The following is a 20,625-nucleotide window of genomic DNA, read 5'->3' on the forward strand; positions in this document are numbered from 1 at the left end:
GGTGTACTGCTCACTTGATTGGCAAACTAACACTGACCAAACAAACATAATTTGTTTCTGGGAAGCACAGCATTTAACTAAAAAAACACACTTTTTTTCCAACAAGCCTACACTCTCAAGGTCTCCCCATCCCCCTGTTGAGTGTGAAGTGCGATGTGTGGAACATATCACCACATTCCAAGTCCATATACAGTCAGGAAAAAACTCTTAACATGAGTCATGTTTACCTTAATGAGTAAGGTTGAGGCAAAACAAAAAGTGATATGGAGGCTGGGGTCAACACAAACACAAATGCTGCAATCTTGAGGGATGTCCGGGTAACTTTAAAGACAAAACACATATGCAAAGTGATATGTGCTTATTAAAGAGTGTTTGTACTTTCAGAAAGTTTGTGTGAAGGCACAGAATCTGAATTTAAGAATGAATTGTAATATGTTGTGTTGATTAAGAATCAATACATGTAATGCAATCGAAATTGTATCTACTAAAGCATCACGGTATAGTGAAGGAAATTGTAAACTATACGCAGAATAATTTGGCGAAATACTCCTTAAACCTATTGGTTAAGTCTAGACTGACTTCACCCAGGTTCCTGAATGGCTTCTAAACTGAATGTAGTGCACTGAAAAATATTAAAGAAATGTCAGTTTGTCTTTAAAAAACCTCTTTGAAGCTTACACCGTCATTCTAGAATAGAAAGTCCAAAAGAAACTTTTCAGTCCTTCCTGGCTTCGATGGAACATGAGCTTTTTCATGTTGCACCCTGCAGCAAAGCCAGCAGGGACATGAAATAGGCTCCACTCAGGGAGAAGTTGACAGATATATCGATCCATCTAGAAAACAGTAACTGCGGGTGCCGGGGGTGTGAGCCACCATTACATCTTCCCCTCCTGTGTGAAAGCAGCTCGATCGGCTGTAAAACTGCAGAGAGCAGCTTGTCATCAAACATGGGGGCACAATGTACTGCCATAGACATCCTCTGCTAAATGCATCCTCGCTAAACAGCAGTAAAACGTCTGGCAATAAATAAGCAAACCGCAAGATGGAAATCGGAAATGTACACGGAAGATATATCTACTGTGACACAAAGCACTTTTTGAATCTTTGAAATGAAAGTGCATGATACATCTCCATCAGTGCAGGACTGAAACTGAGGGCTTCGGGGAATTTGGCCACTAGATTGAACATCAAGAGATTGAGCCACGATCTATAATGCACCCGTCTGCAGTGGAGTGTGCTTCACTGCGCTGGACAAGTGCTCCACCTACTCGCCTTACCCTGCTTGACAATATCCAGAAAAGGGTTTGGAAAGTTGTTGGACTGGAGCAGGACGCTGTCTGTTGTCAACTGGCCAGCCTGAGACTTGTCAGATTTGTACTATATTTACCAAAAAATACCTCTACGGTATTCAAAAGTGTACATTTTGGGGTTCTTGTCCCTAATGAAGGATGTTCATAGCGTGTGCAGGTATTGGGTGGATGTAAGGCAATTCAATATTGTATTCACTCTCATGTATTAACCACTGCAATTTAGTTGTATGTGTTGTTTGTGGCTCATGAATTATTAAATGTTTTTGTTTTAAGGAGATTAATTCTACATTCTATTAATTATTTATTAGTGTTCTATCAAAAAAAAAAAATTCTATTTACTCCATGAAAGAAGCGAACAATTAATGGAGACAATTAAACTCTTATTCCCATCAAATAAACGTCACAAGAAAACACATTAACACAGCCACAAAAGTCTGCCTTGTCAAATCCTACCGGCGCAGTATCTGCAGGCTCATTAGACAGGCAGTGAGTGTAATGTCCTCCGGTACCTGAACGTATTGCTGAACACCAGCATGCGCATAGAGATGAACAATATCTGCAGTATTCAGTAGCAACAGCCAGCTCGGCTGGCTGGCAGCACAGTACAGGAACTGAATGCCAAATGTTATGTTATTGATCAGGATATTTTAATTGAAAGGCTTACATTTCAAATTCATACTTTCTTCAGTCCATTCTTCATTGAAGGAGAGTTATCTTTCCTCTATTCCTCTAGATCACAGAGGGTATTGATATACAGTAATCTATCACATTGTAGTAGTTCATATTTAACTACACCCCAAGGGCGTTGTGAGACAACTCCTGTTTTAGTTTGTATTAATGGTTTGCAGGTATAACAATGTACACTAAAGATTCCACTGTGATTTATGCAGCCACTACATGACATGAATTACATTGAGCTTTGGCTATCGAGGTGAATATGATTGCATTACAACAAAGGAGTTATCCTTAAATATATCCAAAATTAAAAGTTATTGTCTTTGGGTCACAACACAAATAGGCTTCCAAGCCTAAACTGAAGCTCTCCATAACAGGTAAAGCAACACAACAGGTGGAAAAGGCAAAGTTCGTGGACCTTGTCCTTGACAGTTACCTCTCATGGACCCAGCTTATTACAGTTGCAATGTGGCCGAGGTGTTCTCCCAATGTACAATCACATATGATAGGTCGAGTTTCTAAATCAAGAATACTTGCGCCACCTGGACCTTCAATCAACAGTTTGGTCATCTGCATCTAAAACCAACCTCATAAAACTTTAAGTCACACGAAACACCATTTTTGAAGCAATTTTTGTAGTAATTTTATTTTGCTAATTTCATGGTCTGCCTCCGAAGAACAAGAGAGCTCAGCTGCTCAGTAATCAGAGAGCGAGACAGCGGGGAAAACACTGTGTAGAGCCAGCATATTTATATAAACTCAATATATTATGGATTTATTTTGACAAAACCACATTTTTCCTAAATAAATATATTAAATGTTTAATCAATTATCTAGACGCATAGTTCAGATTAATATAGGAATCAACTGTTTTTCCACCTCGAAACACTAAATACTAAAATAAAAAATCATTCGCACCTATCGCTATATCATGCTACATTAAGTCCAATCATTGAACTATTTCCATTGTTGATAAATATGTTGATATTTTCATGATTAATTGATTAATCTTTGAGTCTTTGCAAGTTGTACAATAGTGTGAATCACAGCGGTCCAGACCTGCAAGAGCAAATTATCACATTAGAGAAGCTGGTAACCGTGTATGTTCAGCAATTTCACTTGATAAATGACTTGAATGATAAACTGATCATCAAAATTGTTGACAGTTAATGTTCTGTCAATTAAGTAGCAAAACACCAACTATTTGTTTCAGTGCTAATTTAAATATTTAAAATTGCAAACTTCTAACTTTGTCAAATAGGTGACACCAAGGGAAAAACGTTACGCTTGCATTCATATTAAAAACAACACTGTCATGATCACAAAAGCCAATGTGTAAATGAACACTGGCTCACATGCCAAGCACGAGCAAGAAAAACAATTACAATTAAACAAGAGCCCCTCAACTCGAGTCACCATGCTTCAGTAATGGACATTCTGCTGAGTAGGTGGAAAGCTCGGAGGAGACTATAACGACAGTATCAGTTCTGTTTATACGGTTTTATGTAGGAATAAATCCCCAGAGAATGTCCTGCACTAACATTCCTGCTGCAGCTGATTTCAGGAGGAAGGGGGGAAATAACTGGAAACAGTAGATATACAGACGACGAAGGGTGATGCATTCAATTTCTGATACAACAGTTAAGTCTGGGCTCTCGGCCCAGAATTGCTTACTGCATACACAATTTCACGAACCTCTAAAGATGGTTAGGTGGTAATATGATGCATCATTGCCAAGCATGCACAATGACAGTAAAATGGGACAGTCAGAGAATAATATATAGCAAACAAATAAATACATATCTTGGAAAGTGGCCAGAAGGTGCTTTCGCAAAGAGATCTGAATCCATGTCACTTCAACAGAGGCAGTTGAAGTGATATGGATTCATCTGCAGCAGAAGGGAATTAAACAAATGTTTTAGCACCTGGCCTTAAATGACCTCATTGCCTTGTTAACATGAAGTCCAGCTTTGTTTTTGTATCCTCTTAAAGGAAAGCTGAGTGAGCTGTGGGGTGTCACATTTATGTCAGCTCATACTTTCTGGCAGGGTGAACCCAATAAAATCAGGGGATGGGTGCAGTGCAGCTCTCTGTTACCCACATGAAGTTTATAGTTTTGCTCAAAAGTCATATTACAACTGGCAATGTCTAAAAAAGCTAAATTGTTGTAAAAAAAAGATCATCTAAAATAATTGTTTGGGGTTTCTCAATGTCAGCAAGGTACAAGTAAAGGTTTTCTAGACTAACTGCTTCAAACAGTGGGTGTGCATTGTGCAACCAAAAGGGAACAAAGAGATGAGCCCTGCCTCAGGAGATGCAGGACACTCTAAAGCTATCAAGCCAAACGGCTGCTATAGCAACCTTCATGGAGATAAAGCACACAGATGCTGTCATTAGGAAAAAAAGGTTGATCGATTTTGCTAAGCTGTCATTAGGAAAAAGGTTAGCCGATTTGTTAAGAGCATATTAGGAGGAGAAAAAAACAACAAGGTCTGCGGGGATCTTCGGCCGTAGGGATGATAAAGTGCTCCATGAAACAATTAATGCTGCTGTAGCGCCCTGTGTTTTCTGTGTGTGTCTTCCCAGTGTTTCCTGATTGTTTATTCCCTTCACCTGCTCTCGTTCCAGACCCTTCCCTCCTCCTGTGCCTTCCCCCTGTGTGATTGCAAAGCCCCGCCCTCATTGTTTCCACCTGTGCCTCATTGCCTGTCTTCCCCTGTGTATTTAGTCTGTCTTCCCCTTATCAGTTGCAGGATTGTCTTCTTTGTGTCCTTGTGAGCTTGCAGCGCCTTGCTGCTGAAGTTCAGTGGTTGTTTCCAGAATCAGTCTGTATGCTTATTTTGTACTTTGACCAGTAAAGTGCCTTTTTGTGCCCGCATGTCTGTTTCCTCTGCTCCTGAGTCTCTGCCTCTCACACCCGGTCGTGGCAGCTGCATCTTCTTCAGCAGATCAAGTTAGCATTCTGGGAATAAAGGAGAAGGCTGGACTCAAATCAAAGCGAAGTAGGTTTCCCGTTGGAGGTCTGGGTTCAAACAATATAAGTACCAACAACTAATCAATGAGCAGTGATGGATAATCATTTCTCCATGCTGACCAAGACTAACTCAGCAGAAAAAACGTGTGCTTTGCCCAAAGGAATATTACCATGTTCATGTATTGTCCATGAATGTTTTACTTCATCACACCTTTAGCTTTATACTTAAATTCAATATATAACTGCAATGCAGAGTGTCACTGCAGATAACAGCCGGGTCGATACCTGAGGACAGTAATGAATTGCGTATGATATCAGTGTACTAATGTGAGCACAACTGCTCCCTTAGGGCACTGCTGAAAAGCATATGGGATGCCTCACTTTGAAATCCCTTTTCAGTGGTATGCACTTCACAGACCACTCAGATGCCGTGTGTGAATAAAACAGAATAATAGATTGTCATACTGAACATATGGCACGTTTGAAATTGCACTGTCTCTAACTGCTTATCCGGATGCCCACTGCAGTCACTCTTCATTGGCATTCATAACCATTCTTTAGAATCGGGCGTTTTGAAAAGGTCATTATGGAAAACTGATATAATCCCCTTCATTATAAATCTGCTGATGGGATATTTATAACAAACCTGAAATGCAATCTCACTTTCCTCCAAGTGAGAACACAGTACTATATATCTTTGTCATTACTCCTCCGACGCAAAGGCGACGTTTTATCTACACTCCGGCTGGGGCTATTTGTGGAGATGAAGGCTATCCAACAAGGCACTGATAAGGCTAACTCTTTGTATGTCCATTCACATACAGCTGATACGGCTATTTTCTGAGATGGTAACTAAACAGAGTGAGATGGACCAGCTCCACTTCACATATGAAGGGTTTATTTCTTCCTGCTTGCATTGCAGGCTCTGAAATGGTTAATTTAACTTCCAGCTCTTTTTTCAAAGGACATTAGGTCTCGTAATAATGCTGCTGACTAAAGCTGCTTCCACACTGCAAGCTTTAGTGCTCATTTTTGTATTGTTTTTTTGTGCCTGTTGTTGCACGCATTACAATTTCAGTGTAGCTGAAGCTCTTCTTTTGGTAAATGCATTAGATTCCCTCAGTTCTTGAGTTTTCAGCAATATTCACCTTCTTTTAGTATGCATTCAAAGCACAGAACGGTTATGATGGGCACTTTGAATTTAGCTTGAAGCATTTCTCTAAATCTTCATGGAGGTCCAACACCTCATTATCTCTCCTTTTTTAAACAGCGTCTTTCAGGCTCACTACTGCCGACAGTGTGTATGTTAGGGCGCCGCTGTGGGATTAAGAACGGCCTTAGGGGACATGCAAATTGTATGAATTATAATGAGACTTTTTAGATTGCTCATGTATCTGATTGTTGACCACAATGTGAAAGTGTACAGAAGAAAATGTCAGACATGATGTGAGGCTCTTACGTCACACGCCATTAAACAACGCTGTCCGTATGATACCGAAGGGAAAACATCTGATTTTGACCATTTAGCCTGCAACTTCGTTTTGAACAGAGGCAAAGCCTGATCAAGTCTCAAGTACTGCCATTGCAGCTCTGAACCAAAGACGGCTCTTCTTCAGCTCGCCCACATCTGTTAGCAGAGCAGGTGACCTTCTGTGTAATTGGCGGGCGTATCAAACAGAAGACCATGCCGTCTATCTTGTAAAGTGAGGGCAAAGAAGCTAATGCATTGGCCCCTGTCGCTTGAGAATGCATGCAGGGCACCTGAGCGAGAACGTCTCTGATCGGTGATGCTACTGCAGAGAGCAGCGCTTAGTATTAGTGAGCACTCCTGAACGATGAGGTGTGTTAACACACTGAAGCACTGATAAAGTTCTTGAAAGCATTCTACTGTACGTGATCTACATCACATTGTGTATGTCCAAAGTCGCCAAAGCCCATTTCCCCCATCAGGAAGTCCACATTATAAACTACCATATTGTATAAAAAAACAAAGCTTGGCTTATTCATAGAACGCAAATGAGCAGGACTGAGTTTGTGAGCGAGTCCACTAGAGCGGAAATTATTATTCCATTCGCTTTTATGACTCGTATGACTCGCATCTTAAAATGTTTTTCAGTGTTTTCTGACGACTTTTAGACAACTATTTATTATTAATCAAAACCATATGTTTTAGTATGGCACTTGAGCTTTTTGCAGGGACAGAAACACCATTGTAGAGGAGAAGGGGTAACACATCCGTAACAGCTAGACGGGACACACTGTACCATACATGTGATGTAATGAGGCCAGATCTAAGCACACTCGCACTTTAGTCAAATGTTTCAACACCACGGGTGTCACGACCTTCAACCCTGTATTTTGATCAACACTTTTGCAGTACCCATTTAGAGCACGTGCCAATTGCTTGGCCAATGAATACATTCAGATTTGACGCACAAAATATAACCATTCAAATATGATACATTGTTGTTCATTGCATTTGAAAAGATATTGATTCAATTAAAGTACATTGTACTGAAAATGACTGTCACTGCTTTTATTGCGGTATTAATGGTTTTACGATTAACAATGAACAGCTTTACTTCGGAAAATAAAGTTGAGTAGGCCTTCTACCAACGTTCCTAGCTATAGAAAGGGTGAAAAGTAATACCGCGTTTACCTTGGCCCTCAAATCACTATATCTGCTTTAATCCGGTTACTGCCTGACAGATTTATCGCTAAAAACACTTAGCGGAGGTCATTTTCAAATAAGCGTAATAGTCTCTTCCTTTGACAGAACCGCTGCTGTTGTAAAGTAGAGCATGGATTCAATTAGCGGAGGTATTTTACTGGTGGTAATGTTATCAGTTAGAAGCAAGCCTTACACAGGGGAACTACATGAGGGACTCTGCAGAGTCCTGAAGCCCCGCCCCCACTGCTGAACAGAGCACTGTTCACGAGTATATTAATATGGTTTATTAATATTGAACGTATGTCCAAATTGTATCAAATTTTAGCACCGTCTTGGGTCCTCAGCAATACACCCATCGCATTATGGGTAGATACAGTTGTCAAAGGACATCCCCACATGGATACATACGGAGGTTACTTGATTTGTAGTTAGATGAATTCAATTATAATGCCTATAATTTATTAATTAATTTATAAATGGAAATCTCATTCGAATTGAATCTAACCAGGCAAATAAGCAAGCAAGTTTGACTATGATTTGTTTTTACCTATTGGTACTGTTTATTTATGGTGTGTACCGTAATGATTACGTTTCCTTTCTTGTTTTAGATGTAATTTTCTCAGCAAGAAAGCAAAGGCTTTCAAAATAAGGAGCTACAGAAGTGTTTAAATACATTGTGCATTACATTAGAAGGAAAGGGACCTCATGACAGCAGCACAGAGAAAGCCACGAGGCTTCCATAGGAGACATGTGCACAAGTATAAAAGTGCTAAGACAACTAATATCATCTTCAAATGTTAAAGATGTTGCTCATCTTAACTAGCGCAGCAAAACTTATTTGCAGATTTTGCCCCTTCCCCTTCTGACAATGAAGGGTCGTAAAAACAGGAAAGAGAGAATGATGAAAGGGAAATAGGAAAGAAATTACAATATATCTAAGTAATGAAAACATCTTGCCCAGGTACAGTAATGAATTCCTCCTACTCACCTCATCACTCAGTTTAATTGAGTGATGGTCAGCTACGCTTTCACTGAGAGCAAAAACAATAATGATCTGGAAAGTGCCAGCCCCCCCATATTTACTGTTCCTCAGGCCAGCCGGGTCTTCAAATATGATGCAGTGTTTCCCCTGCCAAAAAATATGTTGCATGCTTTTCACAATGGGGATTTGCTGCTTTAAGCTATCACTATGTTATGCTATCACTTTTAAAGCCTAACAGTTAATGTATGTGCAGGTCAAGACAAGCATCCACAACAGGCTGCAGCCTGCGGAGCTCCATAAATTGGCCAGACGTTTCTGACTTCGCATATCGAGAGGCTCTGGAAATATTCTTCCAAAAGCCCGAAAAAATACACTGCAGTGACAAAGCCTGCACACTTTGTGGTTGTCATTAAAATAAATGAACACCATGTTTCCTTAAGTCGGTATTTATCAAACTGGGGCGGTATTACAAGTGGGGTGGTTTTTGTCTGATCAATCTGGTTTACTTGAATGTGATTGTAATGTTCTTTATTCTATTATTTATAAAAGCACAGATGGAGTCAATCAAGTGACCGTTGTCTGTGAAAAGTGCATTATAAATAAACGTACTTACTTACAGTCCAAATACCTATGACCCTGACTGTAAATGCACATGATTTATATCATCTTGAGTACAGCCAGGGAAATGTTTTCTTTTTGTTTGCCTTTTTATTAGAGTTTACACTTATGTCAAAGGCTTTGTAAGGCTGTAGACACAGCAGTGCTTTGAGCTAAAAGCTAACAACAACGCTAACATGTAGACGTTTAGCTTGATCCCATCTTAGTTTAGGGTATTCTATCATTTGCCTATTAGCTAATTAGCACAAAATGCAATGCACTGCTGAAGCTGATGGGAATGTCAATACTCAAAAATATATAACTTTGACTTAATGATGGCAATAGAGGAAAAGGTCGGGATCACCAAAGATACAACAATTTGTCCTCTGGGGGACATCAATGTCTGTATGAATTACATGGCCACTCATAGAGCAGTTTTTAAGACGTTTCCTGATAGGATTCATCCTCTAGGGACAGTGAATGTCTGATTTTCAGCAATTGTTCAGCACATATAGTATGTAGGAATACATGTATGTTTCATGTAGAATTCTATACAATGAGAGAAATGGCTAATTGTATTGCTCAATATTCAAATTACACTTCCCATTACAGCCCTAGTAAAGTCCCCAGGGAACAATTTGGATTTGGTGTATCATTAACCAGCCCAGAGCAAAAACCCACTAAGCAAATAAGAGTACCAACTTACCGCTACTTGTTTTTTTTCCTGACATATGCCTCACAGGTATCAGCTCTGGTTTCTTTTTTGTTTTTAAGATGTGAAATACATTCCATCGTAGTCTCAGTTCATATAAATGTTTTTATATAAATGTATACTATAAGGGTGTTCGTGAAATAAGTTTATTTCAGAGCTTACAGTAAGTGACCTGTAAACAACTGTGTGCCTATAAAAGCTGCAGGAAGGAAATGTGCTCATCCGATCAACAGAACTTTAATTCACTTATTCTGCAGCTACACATGAAGTCTTCACTTGAACCTTTTCACACCAGGGGGCACAACACTAGTCTCTCTTGCAAAAAGCTATTTACTGAATGACTGCCTTGAAGATGAGAAAAATAAAACAACTTAGTTGCCGCCCCGGGAATAGGCAAATTACACCCACCACCATGCAGTACAAATGATCATTGCCACTGTAATTATTGGAAGGCCATCATGTTAGAAACACATCGGTAGAAGTGGAGTGCCAGTAATCACTCCTCGAAGTATGAGAAAATGCATCACCAAGGGATTATGTGGTGAGCTAATGTTCTGTTTTACAAAAATATGCCATTTCCTTAACTAGTGGTTCCTGTAAATCCACGTTTCATAATAAAAACGCACTCTTTGTATGTGTCTGGAAGTATGGGCAAAGTACTGAATGTTACTACTCTCTTTGATGAGCTCAGTCAATTTAATAATCTAAAAGGAACTGAACAAGTTGCACCAATCCAGGCTTGTACATTACAGCCTGATGGTAATGAACAAGCACTGTTACTCCAAAATAGGTGCCGTTACTGAACCATAATGTCAAACAAACACACAGCAAGAACTCATGCAGACAATTTATTCTGGCGAGTGACTGTGTTAGTGTTAAGACGGAGTTAACTGTCATAACAAAGCGTATATTGTGCCACGCTAAAAAGCTCTGCAGGCCAGCTGAGAGCCTTCTCTTTTCCATGACCTCATTTTGTTTCTTGTAGTAGGCCTGGTGTGGTTTGTTGACCCAATTTATGCAGTGTGCACGGCTGTCGATGGACCGACTTGCACAAACTACAACAGTTACTTAAGAAGGATAGGCCTCTCGTCCATTGGGAGCACTGATATTCCTGTTGTTTTTCCCCTCAAGTGATAACAAATAGGACGGGTGCCATTAGTGGAGACGCAAATATAGAGCTTGCCCTTAATGTGTAGCTGCATGGGTGAGAAATTCCGAAGTGTGTTCTCTATCAAAGTGAGAAAAACCTAGAAATTGCCATTTGAAAAAGAATGTTCTGGATCGGGTCGACGCTACCAGGGAACTAATAACACAGCGAGGAAAGAAGGACCTTCACTATGACACAAAGACAACAAAGTGAGCTGTCTTTCACAGCATAAGCAAAGTAATTCTCCAAGGTCGATCAAGGTGCAAGGCACTGGCTGGTGTTTCAAGGAGAGCTGATCAACTGCATTGCAGTCTGACTAAAAGCTATGATGTAATACCAATATAGGGCTCCGTATTGATTGAAATCTTCCAATAATAATGCCAATATGTACTACAATTACCGTACTTTTATCAGAACATTGTTTCTTTATGCACCCACCTTTTTAAGGAATATAAACAAGTCATCATCATCAAACCCTTTTCCGCCAAGTGCTGTAACCCTTGATTGGGACACTGAAATATCTTATGTATGGTTTGCTATTTAAATGTTGTACACGTTCATGCCTCCAAGAGAACTAAGCATACCAACTTTGGTGATCCCAACTCTTGTGCTGCAAGCAGGTCAAAATGTTCCCGTTATCTATTAAAAACATCCCAACATCTCTTTGATGCCTAGGCAAAAAAACCTGTACTGTCACTGTAAGCATGTTAGCATGCTGATGAAGATGAATATGAGTAAGCATTAATTGTTAGCTTTGGGCTGCACACATTTGGATCCATACCAAAAGGCATTCATAAAGTGAATTTTTACCCTGTGCTTACTGAAATATGGACTTTCATCCTCCGCTCTGTTCTTGTTAATGTTTCAGTTCATGCTAATATGAATGGTATTGGGGAGGTTCAGTTACTGTCAAACATGTCCAGGTTTATCAGCAAACTCCAGGCTGTTTAAATAAAGTCTGCGCATGTCTCAGCGGAGCAGCGTTTCATCCTGTTGCAGCCTGCCAGGTTGGTGCTGTAAAATATCACTTTTCGGACAGAGCTTCCACCTTCAGCCATCTGCCTCCGTCTCTATTCCTGTCCATGCACTGTCCCCATCTATTCCTTCCATCGCTTCTCCTGCTAATTACTGTTCCCTTTCCCTCAACTTCTCCTTTGTCCCAAATGTCTCTATATTCTTCACCTTCTACCACGTATCTGCTCGCAGACGTCTCTCTTGCTGCAGTGGCCTGAATTGGTTCCACTTCCCCAGTATCTAACCCTGCTTATTTGTCTCACAGGCTCGACTGCAGGGAACATAAAACTATGAGAGTATTCAAATGGCAATAGCATTAAAAAACCTCTCAAAGGCCTTTACACAGTGGGGACAGGTCGAACAAACGGGAGAAGATTTGACAGTTGCAGCACTTCTTCAATAAAAGGTTTACATACATTTACGCAGTCAAATGACCGAATTCAGGATCCTATTGACCCAGAGCAGCATCTGGCAGTCTCTCTGAAGTAAACTGCTGTATAGCCGGAGCTACTTTGAGCTACTTTGTTTCATTTTGGTGAAATGCTCAGAGTTTATTGGAGTTCCCACTGGTAAACATTTACGCAGTGTATATGTCTGGGGATTTTACTGAGAAAAGTGAGAATAGAAGGAGTGGATCTGGTGTGTGCTACATTAGTCAAGGTTGAAAGGAGTAATAAAGTTTTAGGCTACGGAGCCTCTGTGCTGTATGTGTTGAATAAGTCTGTTCCTCGCAATATGATTGGTTGACTCTTTAATCACAGTGCAAAAACTAAGAAAAAGCTGCTTTGCTCAAGGAAAAACTTTCACGTTCTGTGTGAAAGTACTTTAAAAAAATATATATTAATGTGCGAATAAATTGCTCAAAAACAACAACCGCCCAGTTGTGTAAAGGCCTTTCACATCATACAAACTAGTGCTTTAGTCTTTTCCTCTGTTTTCCCAATGCAGTCTGGTAACAGTGAAGTAAATTAACACATTTGTCTTTGACATGCGAGTACAGATAGTGAGGAGATACTGAACACTTAGGCCAGCCTATCTCTTCTATTATAATTGTATTTTGCCTTCCTACTGAGGCTACAAAGAAAGTTATCTTTTCATTATTCATCCTCCAACTCTGGAATGCAAAGCAAATATGTATTCCTAAAAAGAAAGGGCTCAAGCAATGCTTAAAAGAAAGTACAGCCTATCAACCGAGAGGATATGCATCATTCCAAGCCAAGCTCTTGTAAAACGCTTCAACGCTGTTTTGAATACAAAATCAATATTACCGCCACCAGAATGTATACTTCTTATTGGATTATTTTTTCACGACAGCGTGATTGATGCTCATTTAAAATCAGGACCTCAATTAGAAAAGCTGTTAATGTCTTATACCCTGCTGCCAACAAGAGCATACAGTATATGATAAATAGCCAGACAGTTCATTCTGAGGTGTTTTAACTTCAGGTAATGAGTCTTTATTAAAGTACATTCAATTGTCCAACATTAGTTTGTTATTAACCATGCTGACTGATAACAAGAGAATAATCAATCCACTACTTATTTTTCACCAGTAACAACTATTGGTAAACGGCTAAAGTCAAAATGCTAGAGTTAACACACTTCTTTAAAGATGCATTATTCAGTGAAATGACAATTAAACGGCATGCCTATAAAACTATCCAAACAGTCCCAAAAGGATAATCTGCTTGCAACTTTACATCACAAATGGCATGTAAATGTCAACCTGTTTCCAACGTGCACTCTTAACACCCTGTCATTCAGGACCATTCTGCAAACGCATGCACTGTGGGATGGCGGTTTCAGTGGGATGCTCCCAGTAGGACTTCAATCTCAGTTCTGTTTCATCCGACAGTGACAGGTTGATGCAGCCATCTGGGACAGTGCCCACACCTTGTTCTATACTTGTCACTAACACGTCACGTGACATGGTTGTCATGGCAAAAATCTGTATTAGATTGAAAGTAACATTTGGTAAAAAAAGATTTTGATTGAGATATCTAAGTATTCTTTATTAAAATAGTTTTTTATTGATCGAATCTGCAATAAAAACCTTGTGCATGGTACAATCTAATCAATGTTGTATCGGGAACCCACTATTCCACCTCGAAAAACACAATTCATTATGACATTGCTTCCCTTAGATTTCCAGATGAGGAAATTTTTAATTTCTGCAGCCTGCTGCTTATGGTTATTTGTTTTATGCCAATCATATAGTTTTCTGCTGCAGGGAATGTAAAATGTTAATATCTCTGTGTGTGAGGGAGTATAGTTAGTTAATTAATGTCAAGTGATTAGAAAAGCTGTGTTGAAATGACATGAACTGGGAATACATTTGACATGTATTGTGGTATTTTGATTAGGAAATGTGCAAATGATACAGATTACTTTAAAATACCTTTACTCAAGGTATTAATACATCCCGAAAAACGTCATTACAATAGGCAGGAGATGCATATCTTTTATGTTGAACATTAAACACATTGCATCAGACGTTATCCCAGGTGCGGATATGAATGAATTTGCATGGTCCTTCAGGCCCGGCAATGAACCTGCGCCTGCTGCTTGGATGCTGCCTGACAAACAGGCAGGGGAGATAAATTAGACCGTGACGGGGACAGGTGCGTTAAAGCAGAGTGACACATACACAAGAAAGTCATTTCTGCCCTGCGGCAGTCAAAGGCTTACGAGGTTTCACTGTACCGGGTATCAATCAGGGTAACCTATTTATAGAAGGGCCCGGGCCGCTGTTGGAATACAAACACTTGACTGAAGTAGGTTACCGGCAAACGGCTGTGTCACCGGCAGACAAGGGGACAAAGGAGGACGGGTGAAGAAAAGACAGCGGCTAGGTATGCAGAAGAAGTTGATGATTAATGACATTCACAATCTCACACCAACTCTTCCAAAACTAATGTTGTAGTCTATAGCTAAAGTAGATTAGGAACCTTTAACGCTGCATGGAGTGTTTTCTGCTCAATTTAACAGGGAAGAGATCAAATGCTCTGCTGCTGATCATCACAATTTCTAACTTCTACTTTCCGTCACTGAGTAATCTGTTGATCTTTTATTTTTAATTGATGGTTGTGTTTATAAAATGTGAGGGAAAAAGAGCACTCCCCACCAACTGTCAAGGTGACAAATTAAATTTTTCAAACCCAAAGATAGTCAACAATCTCATTTGAGAGCCGTTCTGGAGCTTTCGATCACATAACGTGATCGTCTGCATATACCCATGGAACTGTTTTTCAGGTAAGTTTGTTTTGTGTTTTTATATTCAGGGGTAAATCAGTCCATATGCCTTGGCCTTCTCTCGGAAACTAAGAGAAAAACACCTGCATGTGGCAACGAATGCATGATTAATGACGTGTAGTATGAGTTCCTGGTATAGCTTGGACAAAAAGACCTGGCTTGGTTACAGCACACTGCACGTGTTGAAGCAGCTCATTTAGCTGTATCCAATTGACAGGATGGAGTGCGAGTGTCATTGTCTGTCAACAGGCTACTTTACGGGGTTTTACAAACACCATGGTTTGCCGGGGTCGCCTATTCTCAGACTAATCCCCGGCGGTTAGCTGCTAATCCCTGTTTATCAACAGAGGGGCGCGGGTCATAGCCAAGTCTGGGAAAGAGAACGCCAGGCTCACTGTTGTGTGACATAATGGAAAGTGTGTTCCTCGAATCATGTGTCCTTCGGCGTGGTGATATTTGAGCCATTTATAGAATTGTTATGGAGAGTATTAAGTTGATTGTGCAATGACCAGCAGAAGACGTCTCGAGCAATGATGATCAGAAACTTGTTTTCTGCACTATAATGCATGAATTTGAATACAGATGAAAAAAATACACTTATAGCCGGAGTGGATTGAGGATAATAGAAATAAAAGCATTGTATCCAATGGAATATAATTAATCTGCTATTACATCCGAGGCTATGCAAATATAATAAGATGTGAAACACACGGGCGACTGCATTTCAAAAGAATTGCTCCCATCATCTCTGATCCCATTAGTTGTGAACAACGTGCACTATTTTCTCCTGGCTGTCACAGGTACTAGCTAGCGCTATGAATGAGATTAATGCCAGGGAAAGGTATCACTGTTGGAACCCTCTCCCTCGTTCTCCCGTAACCATTTTCACAACATATGAATCAAATGAATGACAACAGTGAGACATGTCTGCATCTGAGCCAGCCAGCAGTCCCAGAGCAATCTCTCTTCTTCCCCTTTTCTCGGATGTGAGATGCAGCATGCTGCCTCAACTTCCCCTTTAATCCATCATTGCCTTTTTCCATTTCCACCTCAGATATACAGAGGCCTGCACTCGTGGGAAAATAGATTAAAAGGAAAAGTGCGTCGCTTTACCGAAAGCAGACATGTGACCTAAAACGACAGGCCAACTTGTGATTTTTCATTAAAAAAAAAAAGATACTGCTCGCTGTCGCACTGGGGAGAACTGCACTCATCAAGGACACACACCCCAGGACTCTCTTAATGATCTTGAACATTATCTCCAAAGTGGAGCATCGTGGTGATTAGTGTCATTTCTCAAGGTTTAAGGGTCCTTTTAGCAGCACTTCTCATCATGGGATACGGCATCACGCTGCGAACAAACTCGCAGCAATTTAACTCCAATCACTGAGGGGGAAGTGGTGGGATGTAGACGGGAAGTTATCAAATACATCTCTATGTTTGTAGGATTCAAAAGGCCAGAGGGGTTAGTCTGGCAACATGCAGCCTTGAATTTAAAACTTTCTAATGAGGGAACAATAAAGTTAACTTGGCCAAAACGGTAAGTAAATAGCTTTTCAGGCCATGTCTGTGCTGTTTGAAGGACACGTCCCTGAAAGGCAGTCCCAAGGTAGTGGGAAGGTGGACTGGCTAAGGTGGGAGTGAAATGTCACTGCACTGATTTTCCATTGAGCAGCATCTTCTTTTGGAATAAAAAAAATGAAATACCGACTCCTTCAACAGAACAACAAACAACGTCGACCAAATAACAATCTAATCAAATAGCTCTCATGTCTTCAGTAGAAAATACTGATGTGCTTATTGCAAGAAGAGAAAAATAAAACAAGTTGGCAAATCACACGATTCATAGGTGCTGCTGATGAACACTGGATGAACACAGAGCTCTATGCTCTGTCTTGAATGTCCAAATCATAAAGCAGAATTTGAGTGGACCATCCACCAGCATCCACCAGCCAGAGACGCATCATAGCCGTAGTGGGTGCATTCGAGGCCACTGAATTGCTACTGCAGTGCAGACGTTCCCAGAATTTATGTCAGTATCCCTTTTCAGAGTGATAAAAGGACACGTGATGTGTCAGGGCAGAGTGTTGTCATGTAGGGATGTTTTATTGGATCAAATAAGACTGCACTGGTGTCAATACTGTATGTGAGGCAGGTTAACGACTGCAGTGTGTTGCATTGTTAAGAATTACCGGTGGCAACTTTAATGGGTCTAACAGGTTTTTTCAGCCATTGCTGCAGCAAATGATGCACATGTTCAGTGACGCATCCTATGCTATATTATCATTACCAAATAAAATAAATCACTTTAACTAACTTCATATTTAAATTGGAACAATGCAATCAGGCACTGGTAATAAACTGCTCTGAGTGCAGGAAAGGATGGACATTATCATGATAATCATTCATTTGTTCTGTAGCCTGCTGCCCTCTCCTGGCAGGAACCATGAGGTACAGTAAAGGGTTTCGCCCATAAGGTGTATGTATGTGTGTGTGTGTGTGTGTGTGTGTGTGTGTGTGTGTGTGTGTGTGTGTGTGTGTGTGTGTATATACAATATATATATATATATATATATATATATATATATATATATATATATATATATATATATATATATATATATATATATATACATACACAGCAGAGATTTGTAACATGGAGCGGACGTCTGTTCCGTGGGCACACAATGAGGCTTGTGTATTTCTAGAAACACCTTCTTTAGTGAGCAAGCTCTTTTTATCTGGACGGTACTATGGCCACCTGGCAGATTTATAGTGTGATCATATGAATGCTGGGGAGGTAATTCTGGGCAACACATTGAATAATATTATTAGTTTGTGACGCCATCTAATGACGAGAACACCTACTGACCAACATATGCTGGGAGAGGAGGCTGCAAATACAGTGTTGCTGTTACATTATTATTGCAGTACTGTTCTCATGGTCTGCACTACATTCACACATCAGATAAAGAATACAACTTTACATGAAAGTGAAATTCACAACTGAAAGCAGCGCTCAGCAGTTTGGCAGGTGAACGTTCAATTTAATACGGAACTGAAAAGGTCAGAAACTCTATTGCTGCAATGCTCTCGTAATAGGTTATTGACTTTAAAATGCTACTTTTCTTCTGTTTCAGACAAACCTAAGGCGGTATGAACATGCCCTGGGATGGAGGCAGCATGTTTCCAGTGAAGAAGGAGCAGTGAGCAGAATGAAAGTCGAAACAAATGCCCTGTCAAATTCAAATGTGCCGGACAGAAACACCTGGGCTCCAAGAAGCGTGGCTCCGAATGCGGCCGCCAGCTCGCATGTTATATTATATGTTATATTAGGAATAGCTTCATGACAACTGTGCAGGTGAACAGAGAGGAGAGGCTAACCAAAGCTCAGCACAAGAGGAGACTGCACTGAATATGTGATCAAGAAAGTGCACCTGGCACATCGACACCGCTCTAAATCAATACAAAATGAGAAAAGTTTTCTATTTTTCGAGAAAAAAAAAGTTGAATATGCATAATATGGCTTCTCTTATTCATGAAGAACAGCTGTTTTAGAGTCCTTGCATTGTTGTTTTCCCCTGCAGAAAAATCTTCATTGCAGATGTCATTTAGTCCCTACAGGGGAATTCATGACTGTTTAATAGCATTCTAAATATTACCCGAACACAACCCATTTGTCTAACAAGCAATATCAATGCGGAGCAACACCTGCCAATTACTAAAAGCTCCAGGTTTATGGTAATACTTGACATTTGACTGAGCTGTTACACAACCATGGGAACTGAGCAAGTGCCACTCAGCTCGACAGCAACAATGAAAACAGATGAAAAGGAAAGAAACTTTTACTGCAGCCAAATAAACACGATAAAACTCCCCAAAAACTGAAAAGGTTTTGCTCTCACTAACAATGCTTAAAGAAAAAAGTAGGTGCACATTAAGCAAGATAGAAAAAAAGCTATATTTAAAATAATTCAGTTTTTCCTGATTTAAAAGATGTCTATTCAGTTTATGTGCATAAACACCAAATTATATAAATTAATAACTATAGCTCAAGTTATTATTTTATTTTTTAAGTCAACGTCTAATTGAGTTCTCCTGAATCTGCTTTTAATGATTTCCTTATTTAAGAAAAAGGGCTTAATTCAAGTTTATCTTATACTTAATTTAATACCCATTGCACTGTTATTCCTGGCAAATAAATGATTTCTGATTCTAATCCTGTTGGATTTAAATGTGACGCAATAGCCTTGGCCAATGGCAGCCGAGTGTTCTTCCTGTATTTTACTGCCCGATGTTTCCTGTTCCAGTGGCACGGAAATGTAGCTATAAATCCTATTTTAAAAGGCTAGACGTAAACCCATTGTGACTATATAACCCAAGCAGTAATCAACATTGATCTAGGTTCAAAGGGAATTAATTCACTCGAGCTCACTAGTGCGACTCATGGTGCAACACGCTCTGATAATTTGTCACTTTAGAAGAAACATATATTCCGGTGTTCCTTTAAAAGGTGGAAAGGTGCTGTTGATAGCATGAGCGGCATTCTGCTTTTGCTCCATTTCGTCAGAAATATTGTATAGTGTTACTGTTAAACTCAATCTCAAATACATGTAATTAGTTTACACGCATTGGTTGTTGCAGTCCTCTTTAAGTGCACACTGCACGGCTAATATTCCTGAACTTAGTTCTGCAGTTCTCTACTTTTTTATGTTTAGGGAAACGTTTTTAGTTTTTTTGCTGATTGAGTGTAGAGAGTAAATGTTATTTCCCCACTTGTAATACTTAATGTAGTAAATAAAAGTAATTCTGAGTAAGTGATAAATACATGCTCGCCCCTACATTATTGTTTGCCCTTTGAAATTGACACATTCAGCAGGCACTGACTGGTTTCTAAAGAATAAATAAATACAATTTCAGTGCTTTGCCTTAGAAAAATTGTCTTTTCCTAATTATCTAACAAATGAGAGGCAATTAAATCACATTCCACCATGGCGCATGTAGCTGCTAAATGTAGCCATAAATGTGTGGTTTCTGTACCTTCGGGTTTCGGGGAGGCCCAGGTGATGATGCGCCGCACCAGGCAGCAGTTGAACAGGACTTCCTTGGAGAAGCCGTGGTCTTTACGGAAATGCTGAAGGTCCTCCCTCCACTGGGTCCTCTTGTTTGGCGTACACATGGCTGGAACTGCTCCATTTTTAAATATAGTGTGGCGTTATTAGCAAGGACTTTAACTAAGTAAATGCTGTATAGATGCAGGCCTAATTGTGTTGGTACTTCTCAAAGGTCTG

The 20,625-nt window shown here is 39.9% G+C and overlaps 1 protein-coding gene across 2 annotated transcripts in view; it reads right to left on the bottom strand.

Moving 5' to 3' along the window:
- Positions 1–20,625, bottom strand: part of kcnip4a (potassium voltage-gated channel interacting protein 4a) — a gene marked incomplete at both ends in the record, with an annotated part of 117,087 nt that overhangs the window by 84,669 nt on the left and 11,793 nt on the right. Inside the window, one exon of one of the 2 annotated variants that reach the window (XM_079214792.1) lies at positions 20,375–20,513. The exons of the other annotated variant lie outside the window; for it this stretch is intronic. Within the exon in view, the coding sequence (XP_079070918.1) occupies positions 20,375–20,513 (139 nt within the window). Of the gene's footprint in view, positions 1–20,374; positions 20,514–20,625 lie in introns of those variants that run through there. 2 annotated transcript variants of the gene reach the window in all.

The sequence above is a fragment of the Taurulus bubalis genome (assembly GCF_910589615.1).
Source record: "Taurulus bubalis genome assembly, chromosome: 3".
Lineage (NCBI taxonomy): Eukaryota > Metazoa > Chordata > Actinopteri > Perciformes > Cottidae > Taurulus > Taurulus bubalis.